Source organism: Micropterus salmoides, unplaced genomic scaffold (assembly GCF_014851395.1).
Source record: "Micropterus salmoides isolate LMB-PRFRI ecotype aquatic unplaced genomic scaffold, ASM1485139v1 Ms_hic_scaffold_3, whole genome shotgun sequence".
Classification (NCBI taxonomy): domain Eukaryota; kingdom Metazoa; phylum Chordata; class Actinopteri; order Centrarchiformes; family Centrarchidae; genus Micropterus; species Micropterus salmoides.
This window is the reverse complement of record NW_024042261.1, coordinates 4,309,536-4,325,850: the sequence shown is the minus strand read 5'-3', so window position 1 is coordinate 4,325,850 and position 16,315 is coordinate 4,309,536. Positions and strand designations below refer to the sequence as shown.

Below are 16,315 nucleotides of genomic sequence, written 5' to 3'. Positions count from 1 at the left end.
CATGTGCTTTTTTGAGCAGGGGGACCTTGCGGGCGTTGCAGGATTTCAGTTCTTCAGGGCGTAGTGTGTTACTGATTGTTGTCTTTGGGACTATGGCCCCAGCTGCCTTAAGATCATTGACAAAATCATCCAGTGTAGTTCTGGGCTGATTGCTCACCGTTCTCATGATCATTGCAACTCCACGAGGTAAGATCTTGCATGGAGCCCCTGACCAAAGGAGATTGAGTGTGAAGAGTGTGCTCCTAATCTCAGCTCGTTACCTGTATAAAAGATACCTGGGAGGCAGAGATCTTTTTGATCTTTTTTCATTAAAGTGCAAATCAATTAACAACATTTTCGACATGGATTTTTTTGTTGTTATTCTGTCTCTCACTGTTCAAATAAACCTACCATTAAAGTTATAGACTGATCTTTTCTTTGTGGGCAAATGTATAAAATCAGCAGGGGATCAAATTATTTTTTCCCTCACTGTCATCTCACCACTGACTACACATTTTCAGCCGAACTGAGATGACACTTTGTTTCTTTGCCACAGGATTTGCCACAGCAATGCTGATGATTTGGGTTCATCACAACCATCAATAAGCCGAATTGTTATGGAAACAATTGTGGCACTTACAGCTTCATTCATTGTCACGTGTTTAATCGACTTCCCAACAATACCCAGCATAATCCAACAGAAACAAACTAAATTCATGCAAATAGCCAACTTCACTGGAGTAGTAGGTGCAATTGGTGGTGCTCATATAAATTAAAGAGAAAAAAGAAAAAAAATGTATCTTTCATTTCCAATATGTGTATCATAATGTATTCTCTTCAAAATTCTTTGTCAAATGTGTGTTGAATGTAAAATCCTCTTACGAATTTCACCATTCAACGTGAATTTATTTAAGAATATTGTTAAATAAGGAAATGTATTCAGTGACTGGTCCTTGCCTACATCATCATCCAAGTTGTCATGAATCAAGACTGACACTTTTAGTCCTGCACTTCACTTAGGACTGAGATGCTTGATAACTAACTTTAAATGCTGCCTTGAGACAAGATTTTTTTTATTCTAAAGTCTCTTCTTATGAGCAAGTCTGAGAAGCTTGATAAATATGGGCCCTGGTTAACAGGCAGCATTCCCATTGATCCCAAAGCTGTAGAGAGGTCAGAGTTCTGTGCAGAAAACCGGGTGGCATTGTCATGTTGGAACATGAAAGGGTCTTCCTCATACTACAAACAAGCTATTTTCTAAAATATAATTACATGTTGGACCTCACTGGAATTAAGGGACCTCACACAAACCAGAATAAAACAGTCCCAGACGTAAAGGACACTTGTGTACGTGGATGTGCAAATATCTTTGGCCATATAGTGTGTAACAAATGTTGCTTATTCAGATTTATTATTCATTTAGCCACTAAACGTCAAACAAAAACACTTCACAGCCAGTCACATTTTTCAAGTTTAATAGTTAGAGAATGAAAAAACACCGAAATGTTTTTGTCGTCACATAGACCATGATTTGGCACAAAATCTCCCACAGTCCACTCAAATAAGCAAAGTCACAGAGGCACTTTCATCATGAGCAGGCCAACTGTGAGCCAGTGAGCCGGTGAAGACACAGAGGACCCTGGAGATCAGAAACAGCCACGCAGATCGAGGACTTTAGCAATCATCTTAAAGCTAGGAAAACCAACTTAAACCAGTAAAGAGTACATCTGTCCTGATCTAGGGGAGTGTCTTGAGTGCAGGGGGGTCAGTCCGAAGATTCAGTTGAGATGGAAAGCATTGACTTTCATCTGCATGGACAGTCCACAATCATGTTTTATTGGTTTCTTTTATTTAGACAAACCCAAATAAAAGGCACATAAAACATTGCGCATATTTATTATACACTTAATTATTCTCAATGGACATACATTTAAAAAAAATGCAGGAATGTTTTACCTTTCTGCTAATCAGAAAGCCTAGCCTTCGTATATACAAAAATTACCATTGTTAATGTTCTAATACAAAAAGATTTATAAAAGTTTTTTTTCTTGCATGTCTGTCATAACTAACATGTCCTCTGAACTAAATGATTTGTACAAAGATATACATTCATTTGCCTTCACATCTGCCAAATTCATCATACAAACTTCACAGAAAATAAAAATGACCTTCCAAATCTTATTTGGCCAAATGAATGGTTTGTTTTCCAGTTGGAGTCCAAAAAATTAAACCACATGGTTTAATTGCGGATACATTTAAATGACCTCAAATAAAGATCTCAATTCATGTTCCAAGGTTGTTCCTGGAGTAGAATATGACATCTTCACAATCATTAGGTTTAACAAATCAATACATAGTTTGGTTGCAAGACCTGTGGGGGGCCTCGGCCATCTGAACTGATGAAGGCTTCCTTCACAAAACTATTCCATCCCACAGCACACCTAGAGGAGGAAGCATCAACGTGTGGAAGTCTTGCAAAGTATTTCAGGCACACTTGTTTACGGCAACTGGAGGACAAATGACACCACACACTTCCTTTCATCCTAATTTTTTTAGTGTTTTGTTTTAAAAAAAAAAAGTCACTAGCTTTCTAATAATGATTGTTGAACTCAAACCTACACTGAACAAGCTCAGTCATACACATGCAACATCGGAAAGAAAGATAGGAAATAAATCAATTTCCAATATTATTTCCCTCGGTGGACAGTGTTGGCATGCATACAATTAAATCAAGGGCCAAACATCTAGGTGGCCGGGTGAAGTGTAAAACAAACACCAATCAGACTCATTCCACCAAAGAACCCCTCTTCTGTAGTGTGCACATCCTACAGTTTTGCTGCAAGTGCTTCAGAGTTCCTGCATTGAAAATAGGCCCTTACTACAGAAAGGCTTCACATCTACAAACTAATTCACTTTGAGTTCCCCAGGGAACTGTGGACAGTATGCCAGCCTGGTATAGGAACAGCTGAGGCTGAGATCACAGACAAGACTTGTTAATGTTTGCCCCTTTGTATGTGACAGACACACGTCTCCATCCTATTTAGGTTCAATTCTTTGTGCTCTGCAAAAACTGTTCTGAATGTGAGCAGGTTGTCTCAACATTCCAGCTCTCCTAGGGGGCTCTAGGAAGAGCTGTGGGAAGATATGATTTACTTTGTGGTACATCTTCACTAACTAGCAATTAAAGCCCCAACATACTTCATGTGAAGTATTTATCAGATATTATAACAGGATCTGAAAACTGGGCTGTGTGGGCAAGGTCACAGATTTACTTGTCACCGTTTCCAAGTTGTCAACCCTTAGGTTGCTTAGCAACATGAATAATGCTACTCCCACCCTCTGACATCTTGCTCTTTCAGGTACATCTGAGCTTTGAGCAGGCCTCCTTTGTGATCACAGCCTCAATGTTCCAGTAAAGATTAACTACCTGGAAAAAAACTAAATAAAACAACAATTGAGAGAAAAATCTGATTAAAAATAAGGCTGGATTTATTTTGCTTCTAGAATAATTTCCCTGAAGAAACTACAACCTAGTTTATCCTGCAGACGGTATGGTATGATCCGTGTAGCCACATCCTGGTGCTGCAACAATGTGCCACCGTACAAGTGTGGCGCAGATGACATCAACTGGCTAGCGGTTCAGCTTTCACTTAATTAACTGCACTGTTTATCTCAGCAAAGCAGCATGTAAACCAATTTTCAATAGAGTTCCATGGTATTGGAGGTAAAAGCTCTAGGAAGCCACAGCTACACAGATGATGCCATTTCTGTCTCTTTTCTGGTATTTGTTGATAATAAAAGAAACTGATGCCAGCTTTATCTACTCACTTCTCTGCCCTCTACGGGATGGACGGCCACATCAGTGGTGATATAGTTCTTGCATTGCTAGCCTGTGGTAAGCAGAGGGAGGTTCTCTTTCCCCACAGGTAAAAGGCATTAATAAAATAGTGTTTCATATTTACAAAGAAATGGTCAGTGTAAAGTGTTGAACATGGTTTTAAAAGACTATTCTCAGTAACCTTCCTGAGTTTCATTGACAGTGATGGGATCCTATACCTGCTTCAGTAAACAACATAACCACCTGAACACACCACAAAAGCTTGCTTTGGGATTGCCACTGGGGGGCTATGTCGAACTTTACAGTTAAAAAGTCCTCAGTAATCCAAATTTAAAATAATCTGACCTTGGATAATACTGCCATTTTAATGGCAAACCCTAGGGGACATGCTTTCAGTACATCTTCTCTTTGCTGTACCTTCAACTGTCATAACTGACACACATATTTCCAAACAGATGTCACAAATTAACATCAGTAGAGTATCCAGCAGTGACAAGTGACTGATTTCCAGCTAGTTTAAAATACAGACACAGGGAAAAGTTGATGGTTGGTGGAGCCTCTGAACCATTAACAAAATCCCCTGAAATGGAAGCTTTGCTTTTTGTACTTATCAAATACTGATAAGTCCACTAAAAGAATAGCAAAAATAGCACAAACCTAAATCTACTTTGAAAAGAAGCATGTAAGAACAACTGTGACAATGCACTTCCATTTAAGGAGTTGTTAAACAATGCCTAACGCGCAGTAAGGTTTCACGCATTATCCATGTTTGAAGTCAGATGCCCAGCTGAGGAAATCATTTTCAACTGTTCACTTTTACAAGACCTACACTGACCTTCAGCAGCTAAAGAGAAATGAAGGATTTTAGGAAACAGAGCTCTAAAAAGGGGCTGCCTCTCCACAGCACACACTGCTGCAATGATTATCGGTCATCTTGAAACAAACTACTGAAGTGTGAAAAAGGGGTAAGCAAGGGATAAACACAAACAAAAAAATGGGTGAACATGTAGCAGCTGATACTGTAATAACTGCCCAATAATTTGAAACCATGTCAAGTGGTAGAAAAAACTATTTTGGTTTTAAGTGTAATTAAAACCAATTGAAGCAATTCATTCACATTCTCACAAATCAAAGTGATGCAAAGTTCATTATTATTGCAATAATTTAACGTGTGTTGGGACTAATGATGATAACTGTAACCTTAACCCTCAAACAGCGTCTCTGTGTGTGAGGACAAGAATTTAGGTCCCCACCGTGACTCGAGTCCCCATCGGTTACTGTGTGCATTCAGGTTCAAGTCCCCACTGAGATATAAAACATGCAAGAACACACACACACGCTCTTCCACAGGTGGTAGTACAAGCGGTGGTGCGGTGGGTGGTGAAAGGTGCTAATTTCATTATTTTGGGTTTCAAACAGAGACTTTATGCTGTTTAAGTGTTTTCCCTCATCTTTTAAAATATAGCATTCATGGGAAAACACTATATTTAGAAAAATCTTTGGCATATTTATACAGAACATCTGCTCAAAATATCACCTTTTAAACATCCCATTCACCCGTGTCATGGGGCCACATCATGCTAGCATTTGAAAGAGGTGACCTACAGTGTTCTGCGGCTTGTGACATCATTCTAACTGCGAGCTTCTCTGAGTGCCCAAGTTCCTTCTTGACACTGCAGATAGTACTTTGAAAAAGTCATTTGAACTGAAGGACCACTTGCTAGCTTTTTCGGGGCTTTCAACTGTATGCCATCTTTAAACAATGTGATTACAATCCTTCAGCCCCAAAATATGCAGGGACAATTCTATAACTGAGCAACCCTCTTCAACTGATGAGACTGACAGCTATGGAAAAATTACTGACATTAAGTTCTGACTTTTTTGTTCATATCCGAGTCTGACTTGGCCTTCTTAAACCCAAATAGTACGTATGACTTAAGAGCTGAAACCAACACATCTGGGCGATATGATGATACATACTTTTTTATCTGTCTGAGATTTGGCCATACTGTTTACACTGAGCTATATCTCCTTTTTGGTTTGGGCAATGTTGCAAATCCATGAGCAGGACTGCTTTATGGTGATCACTGATTTACAAAAAAATTGCATCAATGTGATGAAGCACCTTGATTTGCCAGGTAATTCACTGGGTTAACCAAAAACAGAAACTCCCATCTGGTATCAAAAACACTGTTCACTATTAAATTTCTAGAAATGTCCTATATTACAATATATATATAACTGAAATAAAACAAATACTATGATAGAAGAGTGTAGCCATGTAGCCAACATTGAATTTCCCCTTGCGGGATTAATAAGGTACGTCTTCTTCTTCTTCATACAAAAGACCATTCGGCTGGCAGATTCTCACGTGGAGGCAGCAAACTTTATCTCACTATGCTATGTAGGCTACTACTCTGCAGTGAGCGACTATAAGCCAAACAATTGATTTCCTATAATTTTTCTTCTATAAATACAAATAAAATTCACAATTGAGAAATAATGTAAAAAAGACTCCTGCTAGTAACAATTGCCAGTTACTATCTATGTGGTTAAATTAGATTAGTTATCACCTTTTCCATTTTAACACACTATCAAGTCATTTAGTGGGGCATTTTAAGATCTGACAGACTCGGCCATTATTAGGCAGTTAAAACATTATCAGCTCTCACATGGCCTACACAGGCTCTACCAAGGAGGTGAAGAAGGCAGAACTTGAGATAGAAAAGGCATGCTCTCCATCGGCCTCATGGCAATGTTGAGTGGCCCAGTAATATTCATGGGCATGGGAGTGGTGATAGCCACTGGGTGGGCGATATTCATGTGTGCCGTTGTAGGGATGTTGACAGAGGCCAAGTTCACAGGGCCCGTGATGGTGACGGGATGCTGCAGGCTGACCGGTGACGTGATGTTGACCGTGCTGGTGGCGATGTTCATCTGAGCAGCGATGGTGACAGGATTGCTGGCATTTCCACCGCGGTTCACAGCTGAGGTGATAGCTGCTGAGTTGGTGACTGGCGTCGTAGTGGCCGAGTTGTTGTGCACGTTGTTGCCATCTGTGTTAAAAAAGACAGATAAGAGGGAATTTAGGGCTGGTCAACCTTGTAGAAATATACTACCCCTCCAAAACAGGGAAAGCCAACAGCCCTCTATGATCCTTGGCTGTTTAACTGGGTCACTGAAAATGTCAATACATCATTAATACATTGTATAAACTGTGGTAATATTGTTGAAAAAACCTACCTTTGTGAGAGTTGTCAATTAGGACTTGGAAGGAGTTATTTAAAATCTCTCCTACCGTCAACTCACCTGAGGGGTAAATTCAAAAAGCAGGATCAATAGACTAACCAGCTAACTGTCCAATTAAAAACGTTCATTTAAAACAGCAACACATTATGAAGGACATCTTAAGCTTGTGTATGCCTAAGGCTGGATGCACACTACACTAATGGAGTTCAGGCCTGCAAATCACAGGGACATCTCCTTGTCTTACCCATGCTGTGAGATGGTAGGCTCACTGCTAGTACATTTTTGACCTGATATCAATTGGGACAGCCCATTTTTTTTGTCAAATATGTGCAATTATAATTGGTCGTTCTGAAGAGTGAGTGGCTGAACAAGCCGATTTATCAATCTGGTCTAAGTCAAGAAAGAATCCATTTGGATAATGTAAGATGACCTCTGATGAAAGGCCAGGTAGTGTGCATGTAAGTTACGTGTTATGGTCCAGTTTGTGGTTCATTTAAATGATCTACTGATCCTGCTTCATGAAATTTAACCTTACATTAGCAAAACCATCACATCTTGAAAACAAAAAATCTTAATTACACCAGTCCTCAGAGAAAAGAAATGCTTCTGTTCTTGAGTGACATGGTACATGAAGAAAAACTGGCCACTTATGTTTTGTAGAGGTTATTGAGTGTTTAGGGGTTTCTGCTACTAGCTACTGGTTTACCTTTTCGTGGCCCTGAGTGGTTCCACTGCCAGTCACTTATGCCTATTCAGAAATACAGACACATAGTGGGTTACAATAGAACGGGGCAGCAGTGCTGTCATCTGGGAGTCAGCTTTAACAGTTGACATGGTCAAGTTGTGTGTACATGATGTTGGAATGGGGTGTATTAAACGCTTTCCAGTTTCTAATGGGGTCAGGGAAACAAAAACTATGCTTCTTTACTTACTATGTCCAACTACGCCCTAGTATATTATGTTGATCTATCTATGTGAATTAGAAAGATATGCTCTACAAATATTGGAGTCATTTACTCCCTCTTTGTAAACTAAGACTCACTGTGGTTTAGGAGAACTGTATCAGAAATCCAGCAAAGATGAGGTACATTATTGTGGATGGTTAAAGCAATATTAAGCTATATTTTTTAAATTAAAATGAGAATGAGAATATGAATAGCCTATCATGGGGTTCCACACCGCTGTCAACTTCTTTCAGCTCATTATTTTAGACCAACAAAACCAAAGTCAGCATGGACAGCCAATCCCACCAGAGAAGCAAACACAGGAGGGCAGAGTTTGACATAACCAGAGGCCCGGGGCGAGTAAAAATGTGTGTCGGGCAAGTTGATTGGCCAATCAGGCCAGCTGACAGTTCCTCAGGCAACATCTCGAGTCTGCCTTGCTGCTTGCACCATGCTGTCTCCAAAGGCAACACTGTAACGTTGGGTGTCTAAGTTAAACATCCCCATGTCCCGCGGCTGCTCTGCCACAACTCTCTGCAATCTACGGAGTTACTTGTTGTTGAAGTAACGGCAAACCGCAGCTAACTAGCTGCCGTTCTCTGATTAGCTCAGTCAGCCAGCCCGGACTGGGAGCTCGGAGCACCTGGGTACCAGGCAGCATAATGTCGTTTTTCCAGCTCAACTCGGCTCGATTCTACTCGACTTGGTTTGGCTGCCCTCCACTGCAGATAGTACCCAGAGATAGTAACCCTCAATGTAGCTGGTTGTCATAGCAACACCACACAAAACTGCCACGACGTAATGTTCAATGCCATATGCGAGAAGTGGATTTAGTGATGAAATAACGTATGAAAATTGTATAATATAATATAAAACGTGGTCTCCGTCTGGCGTGCGCAAAGATGATGCAGTGAATAGTGACGATTCTCTCTGACCAATCCGCAGTCTTCTGTGTTTTCACGTCAAATTTTAGCCTCAGTTTGGTTGAAACATTGACGGAGGTGATACAAAAAAAAGAGTACCTAGTAGCAGGTACAACTTTTCCATAATGGAAAACCAAAAAAAGGCGAGCACAGTTGAGGCAAGTCGAGCTGGTACCATGCAGTGGAAAAAGGGGCATAAGTGTAGTGTTAGTGTTTATACCTATACCTCAGGCCAGGGGCACATTCATCGCTAGTGGCTACTGTAAACAGTGTTATTTTGGACACTGCAAGAGGATATTTAAAGAGTAATGAACGACGAAATGTAAATGTTACTACACCAGGGCTCAGTTTCAGTTTCATTATTGTGATTTTTAGTAGTAAAAGGAGACGTGGAGACAAGGAACCTACCTTTATTGTTACATGGGTTGCTGAAGCTGGCCTGGCCATGCGTCTTGAGGTGACTTGTGATGTAGGCAGCGCTTAGCATTTTGCCACAGATGTTGCAGGTCACTTTGCCTTCATGCCTGATCATGTGGGAGCGCAGACGGTCTTTGGTAGCAAAGGCGGAGGTACAGGCCTGGGACAGAAAGCCAGTGAATATTGTTTCTGTCAATACCTGAGGAACCTGACCATGTGACCATGTGGATTCTTACAACAACAACAAAAAAACTAGAAAAACCTAAAGTGGCTGCACCACCATGTGGCAAGTGTCATGTCACTATACTGCTGTAGACCTGTCCCAATGATGACTGGACTGTTCGAATAGTAGCTTCAGGGTGGCAGATCTGGTCTTGTGTAGAAATCATAACACATGTCTAAACTTACAGACAAAAAAAGACTGTAACTTACCGTTACTTGGCACTTAAAAGGTCTCTCTGAGGAATGGACATGCTTCACATGACAGCTTAGGTGATCAGGTCTGGAGTGAGATGATGACAAAGAAAAATTCTAGTTACTACTAATAGTAGCAGCATCATTTCATTCACATGTGTAAGTTGGCAGAAAATCTTATGATCAGAGTATTTGCAGGAATCCTGAAGTAAAATTCAATACCTTTTAAGACCGTGTCAATTAGGGCTGTGCGATAGGACTACAATCTCATACCCCGATAGAGGTAATTTCATATGTCAATAAAGATATATATCTTGGTATAGAATTTTTTTTGTAAATTCAATGACATGTCATGAGTTACAATTGGATTTTGGAACAGTAACTCATGATATTTCTCTGCATCATAAAGGAGGGGTATAGCTTTTTGGGGTGTGTTTGTACTCTGATAACATTAAATGAATCAAGTGTTGGGGACATAGGGGTACAGATTAAGAGTGTGACGATACACTTTTTTTTCAGAACATATTTAACAAATGCTTTTTAAAAAATGATGGAAACATGTCCCCAGCGTCCCCTCTGTAAATGACATCTATGAATGAAATGAATACAATATTTGTCGCACTAAGAACTCTTGTGGTGTGAAACCAAAAATACAAAATACATTTTGCGGTTTGAGTTGTTACAATTATTTACACCTTGGCCAGATAAGGTAATGTAATATGCCAATATAATTGCCAATTGCTTCAGTGATTATTCATCCTGTTCTGTTTTTGCATCTAAAGGCTGATTGAAATATAGTATTATATAGTATTGGGGTGAAAGCAGCGGGGATAAGGAGATGGGCTCCGGTTTGTTTGTCCCTCTTCTCTGTGATCAGCATATCTGGGTGATGTTAATTTTAATGCGCGTTAGCATGTTGGATGTTTCCATTCACATAATGTTACTCTACAACAGCGGAGCAATGCCGACACACAGACAGGGTCCTCGTCTCATACACAACTGTCTCTCTCCTTTGCTGTTATAACATTCACTGACCAGTAACCTTCTGTGGGTCTTCCAGCTCTGCTGTTTCATTAGTGCCGATCCGCTAGTTTTGCTAACCTCGGTGCCACCGCCCTCAGCCTCGTCCCCCAACTTGTCCGCATCTCTGGCCTTCTGAACTTCAGATACTTGCCCATTCTTGTTAGCTTGTTAGTAGCACGTCAGAGACGTTTTGTTTTGTTTCCCAAAAACTGACTGATTCGAGCCAGAGCTTGGATGCAAGAGCTTGTGCACCGCGAACACTCCACAGTCCAGAGTGTAAAGGGTAATTATTTCTGCGTCGAATCGGCGACATAGCCTCTGCGTAGCCCCCTACCTTACGCTGTCAGCTATGCCTTAGTCTGACGTGCACCTCCTCAAAAATGTAACTACAAGTCGAGGCGACGGGGACAATAAGCACTGTGATTTGTCAGCTGGGTAGCCTCGCAATGCCTCCGAGCCGACAGGAAGTGGCCCGTCCTTTAACTTTTACTAGCGGCCAAAACAGCGGCTGTAACACGGTATCAATATATTTGACTGTCACAACTTGAGTGAAATGACATCAGAATGTGATCCATTCTGTCGATAACATTTGAAAAGGCTATACCAGCCGCATGTATACAATTTTACCCCCATTCACGTTAGCGGAGGGCTAAACCAGAAGATAGCCTGCTCTGCTGATGTAAAGGGTTAAAAAAAAATTTGTTCACAGTTAGGCATAAGAGATAAAAAGTAATTGAATTGGTTCAGTTCATTATACTACCATTTACTGCTAAAATATTCAATGTGTTAAGAAAAAAGACACCCATATAATTTTTTTATGATAATGTGTATTAAATAGTTACTAAAAGGCCAATTTCATTGTATTGTACTGTGGTGGGGCGATACTTAAAGAGGTCACTAGGTGGCGCATAGCACTTGGGAGGAACTTAAAACCCTTAGGAGGCAAGCGCTGCAGAATAAATACTGCAGTCGAGCTGAACGCAAGCTAAAGTTTCTGCATACAGGTGGGTTAATGTTCCTCAAAACTGCAAGCATGTACCCCAGTATAAGAGATAAGAGTGTTTTGCATCCTACTGAGAATGTGCAATGTTCTCACTAGGATTGAGTAGTTTTGCCGTAATGTGTGAAATAGTGATGTTTAGCTATACACTGCCATGCTAGGCTCGCGGACCTGTTGCTAATGAGTAACCCACAGTACAATAGAAACGCTAATGGTAGTTTTGTGTTGTTAACTGATCTGAAAATACATTCAGTGCTAATGTGTGAATAACACATTAACAGTTTCCCTGTGTATGTAAGCATTGTACTCGACTTGAAAAGTGATGGAAATACAGTAATTTGTGAATGTGTGACAGAAGAGTAGTACTGCAATGAGCGGCAAATGTATTAGTTACTTACTGTATGGTTGTGTATTTGTGTTTGAGGTGCAACGTGATCAAAGTGTCGAACTTAGGAAAATGTTAGTTACAAGAACCAAATGAGTACAAGTTAGTTTTTTTTGGTCGGTCTACTGGTTAATCTGTAATTCATGTCAACTGAAGCACAATGAAAAGTACGGACATTTATATTGTTTAGTTTGCTATATGTTCTCATTACTTTAGTATTTTCTGAAGATATGGAGATGTCTTACACATTTTGTTTTATTACTACAGCGAGTTGAACGTTAATTCCTTCTTTTGTTGAAGCAGAATAAATACTGTAGTCGAGCTGAACGCAAGCTAAAGTTTCTGCCTCATTGTTTGTGCATACAGAATTTAAGGACACACACACCCCCTGACACCCACCAGGCCAGGGGGGCAACACTGACAAAAGTCGACACAGTGGATGCTGTAGCGCTACCACCAACTAGCGTTTGGGGGTGTAACTGCAGAATGACGGAGACACCGACACAAGTATAAATGCATGAAATTGAATTGAAATGAAATTGACTTTTTTAATCCTTAAGACCGTAAACTCATGGCTGGATCTGCTGCAATAGTGTATGTGGCTCTGGAACAGACTTCTCTCTTAGGTATGAGCTCCTCGTTTTTGCTTGGATGGTCTGAGTCCTCCTTTTCAGTATTATCCAATTATGAGTAAACTTCACTCTCCGCCACGTTTGTTTATTCTTAATGCAAATTTCTTTCCTGCAACATGGGCAGGTCGTTTAAGCTGAAAAACTATCATTTTGAATCAGGACCTTTGGCTGTAAGGAACTACGGTATACGTTAGTCAGGCTACAGCTTGTTATTTCAATGTGTCAAATACACAGGCCTATTTAATAAGCATTTAGAATTGGACCGGACTCGGTTAAAAAGGTCCAGACTGTATAGGGGCCAAAAAACCTGATCAAAATATACCCCATTTATATCATATTTATCACGAAAAACATAAAATATCAAGTATTAGTTTTTTTCAACCTAATCTTTTATCATTGGAAATGCATTTTTAAAATCATACTAACTACTGTGCACCATTCAAAAAGTTCCGAAATGAGGTTCGCATACCTGGAGAAGCCCTTCCCACAGACAGAGCAGATGTAAGGCTTGTGAACTCCACCATCATGGGAGCGAACATGGTACGTCATGCGATCCTTCCTCTTGAACCTCTGCTGGCAGATGGGACACTCAAACGGCTTCTCATCAGAGTGCGACAGCTTGTGGCGGTTGAGGTGGTACACATCTCTGAAGGCCTTGCCACACATGTCGCAGCCGTGATTCTTTTTCACAGGTTTGGGGGGCTTCTTAGGGATGCTCTGCGGCTGCTGGTGTTGCATTGGGGTCATGATGCTAGTGCCAGTGGATGTTGACGTGGTGGCTGTGGTCAGGATACCAGCGACAGTAGTAATGTATGAAGCATTTCCACTATTCTCACGTGGTACAGTGGATATGAGCGGCACCATGGTGGGGGCTGTTTGTGTCTTCTTCGGTCGTGAAACCATCTTAATGCCAGTGTGGCAAGACTCATGCCGCCGCAAGTGGTAGCTGTCACGGAAAGCCTTGTTGCAATAGCCACAGATGAAGGGCGTCTTTGATTTAGGCTCTTTTTTGACTACAGCAACTTGAGGCCCTCCACCACCACCTCCCCCAGTCCCACTAGCCACATTGTCTTTAAGAAGTTCTGCAGCACTGACAGGGGGTTTCTGGTCCAAGGTAATGGGTAGCACTGGTTTCTGATCAGGTGGCTCCGTTACAGAACTGAGCAAAGGCAAGAGGCTGTTCCCGGCTACTTGGTGCTGGTGATGCAGAGCCTCATTGGCCTGCTGTAATGAGAGAGTCAGAACCATGTAAAATTATGTTAATATACATCCTCAAATCACATATGAAGCAAAGAACCAACAGAATGGGAAAAAATTTATCCTTAGATGCATTATGATACTCTCTTGAAATATTATGTCTCAATGCAGAAAAGCCAATAATCAGAAATTTTAATGGGAATGGAATTGTGAGGTTCCCTAGTGGGGAAGGTAAAATGTTGTTCTAGAGCAGGGTTGCCCGATTATTGGGGGTGGGGTGAGGGTGGGGGGCGAGCATCAGGGACAGGTGAACTACTCGAGATAACTACAACTCGTTACGTTGAAATTCAACTATGGTGCTTTGTCGGGAGAAGCTGCGAATTCAACCAACGTTTAGTCAATAATATTTCATTTGTTAGGCTATGAGAAGAGGATAGGTCCGCTAGCCACTAGGCTGATTTCAGCAGAGTAAAATGCCATAGGCTTAAGCTAATAATGGTGAATAGCAAGTTATAGCCGTTTTAACCATGTCATCTTGGCTAGAGCTGAATATGCCACAGCCTGGCTGAGAGGTTTACTCCAAACAGGCCATTCTCTGCACAAATCTACAGCACTGTTACAAAATAATAAGGGAAATGCAGGCTTTCTTAATGCCAAGCTATTAAGCTTTTAATCAGATTTTGATTGCTTTACAATAGAGCCTGATCGATTTATCGTTATGCAGATATTATTGGCAGATATAAGCTAATTGCAGATAAATTGGCATAAGCGTTTAGAAAGGCCGATTTATGAATATAAAAGAGAAGGACTGATCCTTCACTCATGTCATGAGTGTTGCATAGTTTGCCCACCAGAGAGCTCTCTGTAGCCCCTGTTGATAAAAGAAAACAATCAGCTGACCAGAGTCTACCAGAGCATGCAGAAGCATGCAGTGAGTTAGTCTTTTGTGCCCTCATCACTTCTCCTCTCCTGAAAAAATTCATGACCATACTTGCTAACCCTCCCGTTTTTCATTGCCCTGTTACCTCCCGGGTCATAGCAGTATGTTAAATGTTACAGTAGTTGATTGATGGAGGCTATGCTGCTATTAAACGTGATCGTAGATTTATTACTAAAAAACAGTTTGGCAGTTCTAGCAAACAGTCCCTTCCATTTCTCTCTACTTCACTTCTAAGTATTTTGTAACATCACTTACAGCAGCTAACACTGCTAAATTAGCCACAAAGCTAATGCCATGTTTATCAGTGGAAAAGCACTAATGTTAACGAACAATTAAACTATAGTGTTTAACTTATAAATATATCTGCTAGACCGAGCCCGACCAATATAGGTTTTTGGAGGCCGATGCCAATTTATGTGCAGATATTTCGATTCAGAGAATGATTTGGATAGTAGACCCCTTTACTGTATAAACTACACTTAAGGGGCTTTTCACACATGAACATATGCATATTTGCCACTATATTATTATGGCATTACTACCTACAGCACAAACTATACTGACGGCTAGTTCAAATTCGCAAATAAAACGCCCTCGTTGTAAGAACATGCCGAGAGGAAAGGAGAAGACAGCAAGCAATCCTTCTGCACCTCCGTTTCAGGAGAAACCAAAGATGTATGTGGCAGTGTGCTTCTATAGTGGTCGTCTGTTTGAAAAGATGATCTGTCACGGGAGATTTATAATTGTGTCCTTATTTCAATGCATTTCTCCGTGCATTTGTTTGTTTCGGGTTTACACGTCAACCGCCAAACTTCCTGTAAATAGTGTGAAAGTCCGAACAATCCAGAAAATGTTTTCACACCAGAAACAAACCGAACCATGGTTCAGTTTGACCCGGACCGAGACTAGCTCTTTTCGTCGGACCAAATTTCGTCTGTTTGGTCCGGACCGTGGTCCGTTTCACACCTGCAATTTTGGTTCGGACCAAACCAGGTAGGTGTGAAAGCCCCCTTAGAACAGGTTGTTCTGTATGTGGGCTATAACACCTTTTCCTAAATGGATTAAATTAATAACATAGATTACAGTGTCAACAACTTAACATGTAAACAATTGCACATCAATAAATATTTGCTGCTAGAAGGTGCAACATTTCAGCCATCTGTAAGAGAAAGATAGAATAAGCATGTGTATTTCACTTTACACAAAATCTGCTACAATTTGTAATGTAGTATATTCACATCTAGTTTATGTCTTTACCAGCACTCTTACCAAAGCTACGAGAAACCATTTCTCAACCCCCATCTGTCTAAATCATGCCATCTATGACACAGTGACCTGCTGTCGAATGCATCTAATACTACATGACTGTCTACA

At 40.8% G+C, this 16,315-nt stretch overlaps 1 protein-coding gene across 3 annotated transcripts in view; it reads right to left on the bottom strand.

The window, feature by feature from the left end:
• Positions 1-1,437: 1,437 nt before the first annotated feature.
• vezf1b (vascular endothelial zinc finger 1b) overlaps positions 1,438-16,315 on the bottom strand; it is a 28,756-nt gene continuing 13,878 nt past the window's right edge. The window contains exons 2-7 of one of the 3 annotated variants that reach the window (XM_038692227.1): positions 13,274-14,028; positions 9,783-9,852; positions 9,342-9,510; positions 7,773-7,814; positions 7,061-7,126; positions 1,438-6,873 (exon numbers count right to left, since the gene is read on the bottom strand). In XM_038692227.1, the coding sequence (XP_038548155.1) occupies positions 6,506-6,873; positions 7,061-7,126; positions 7,773-7,814; positions 9,342-9,510; positions 9,783-9,852; positions 13,274-14,028 (1,470 nt within the window). In that variant the 3' untranslated portion in view covers positions 1,438-6,505. The remainder of the gene's footprint in view (positions 6,874-7,060; positions 7,127-7,772; positions 7,815-9,341; positions 9,511-9,782; positions 9,853-13,273; positions 14,029-16,315) is intronic. The other 2 variants (XM_038692228.1, XM_038692229.1) reach the window with 2 other exon arrangements.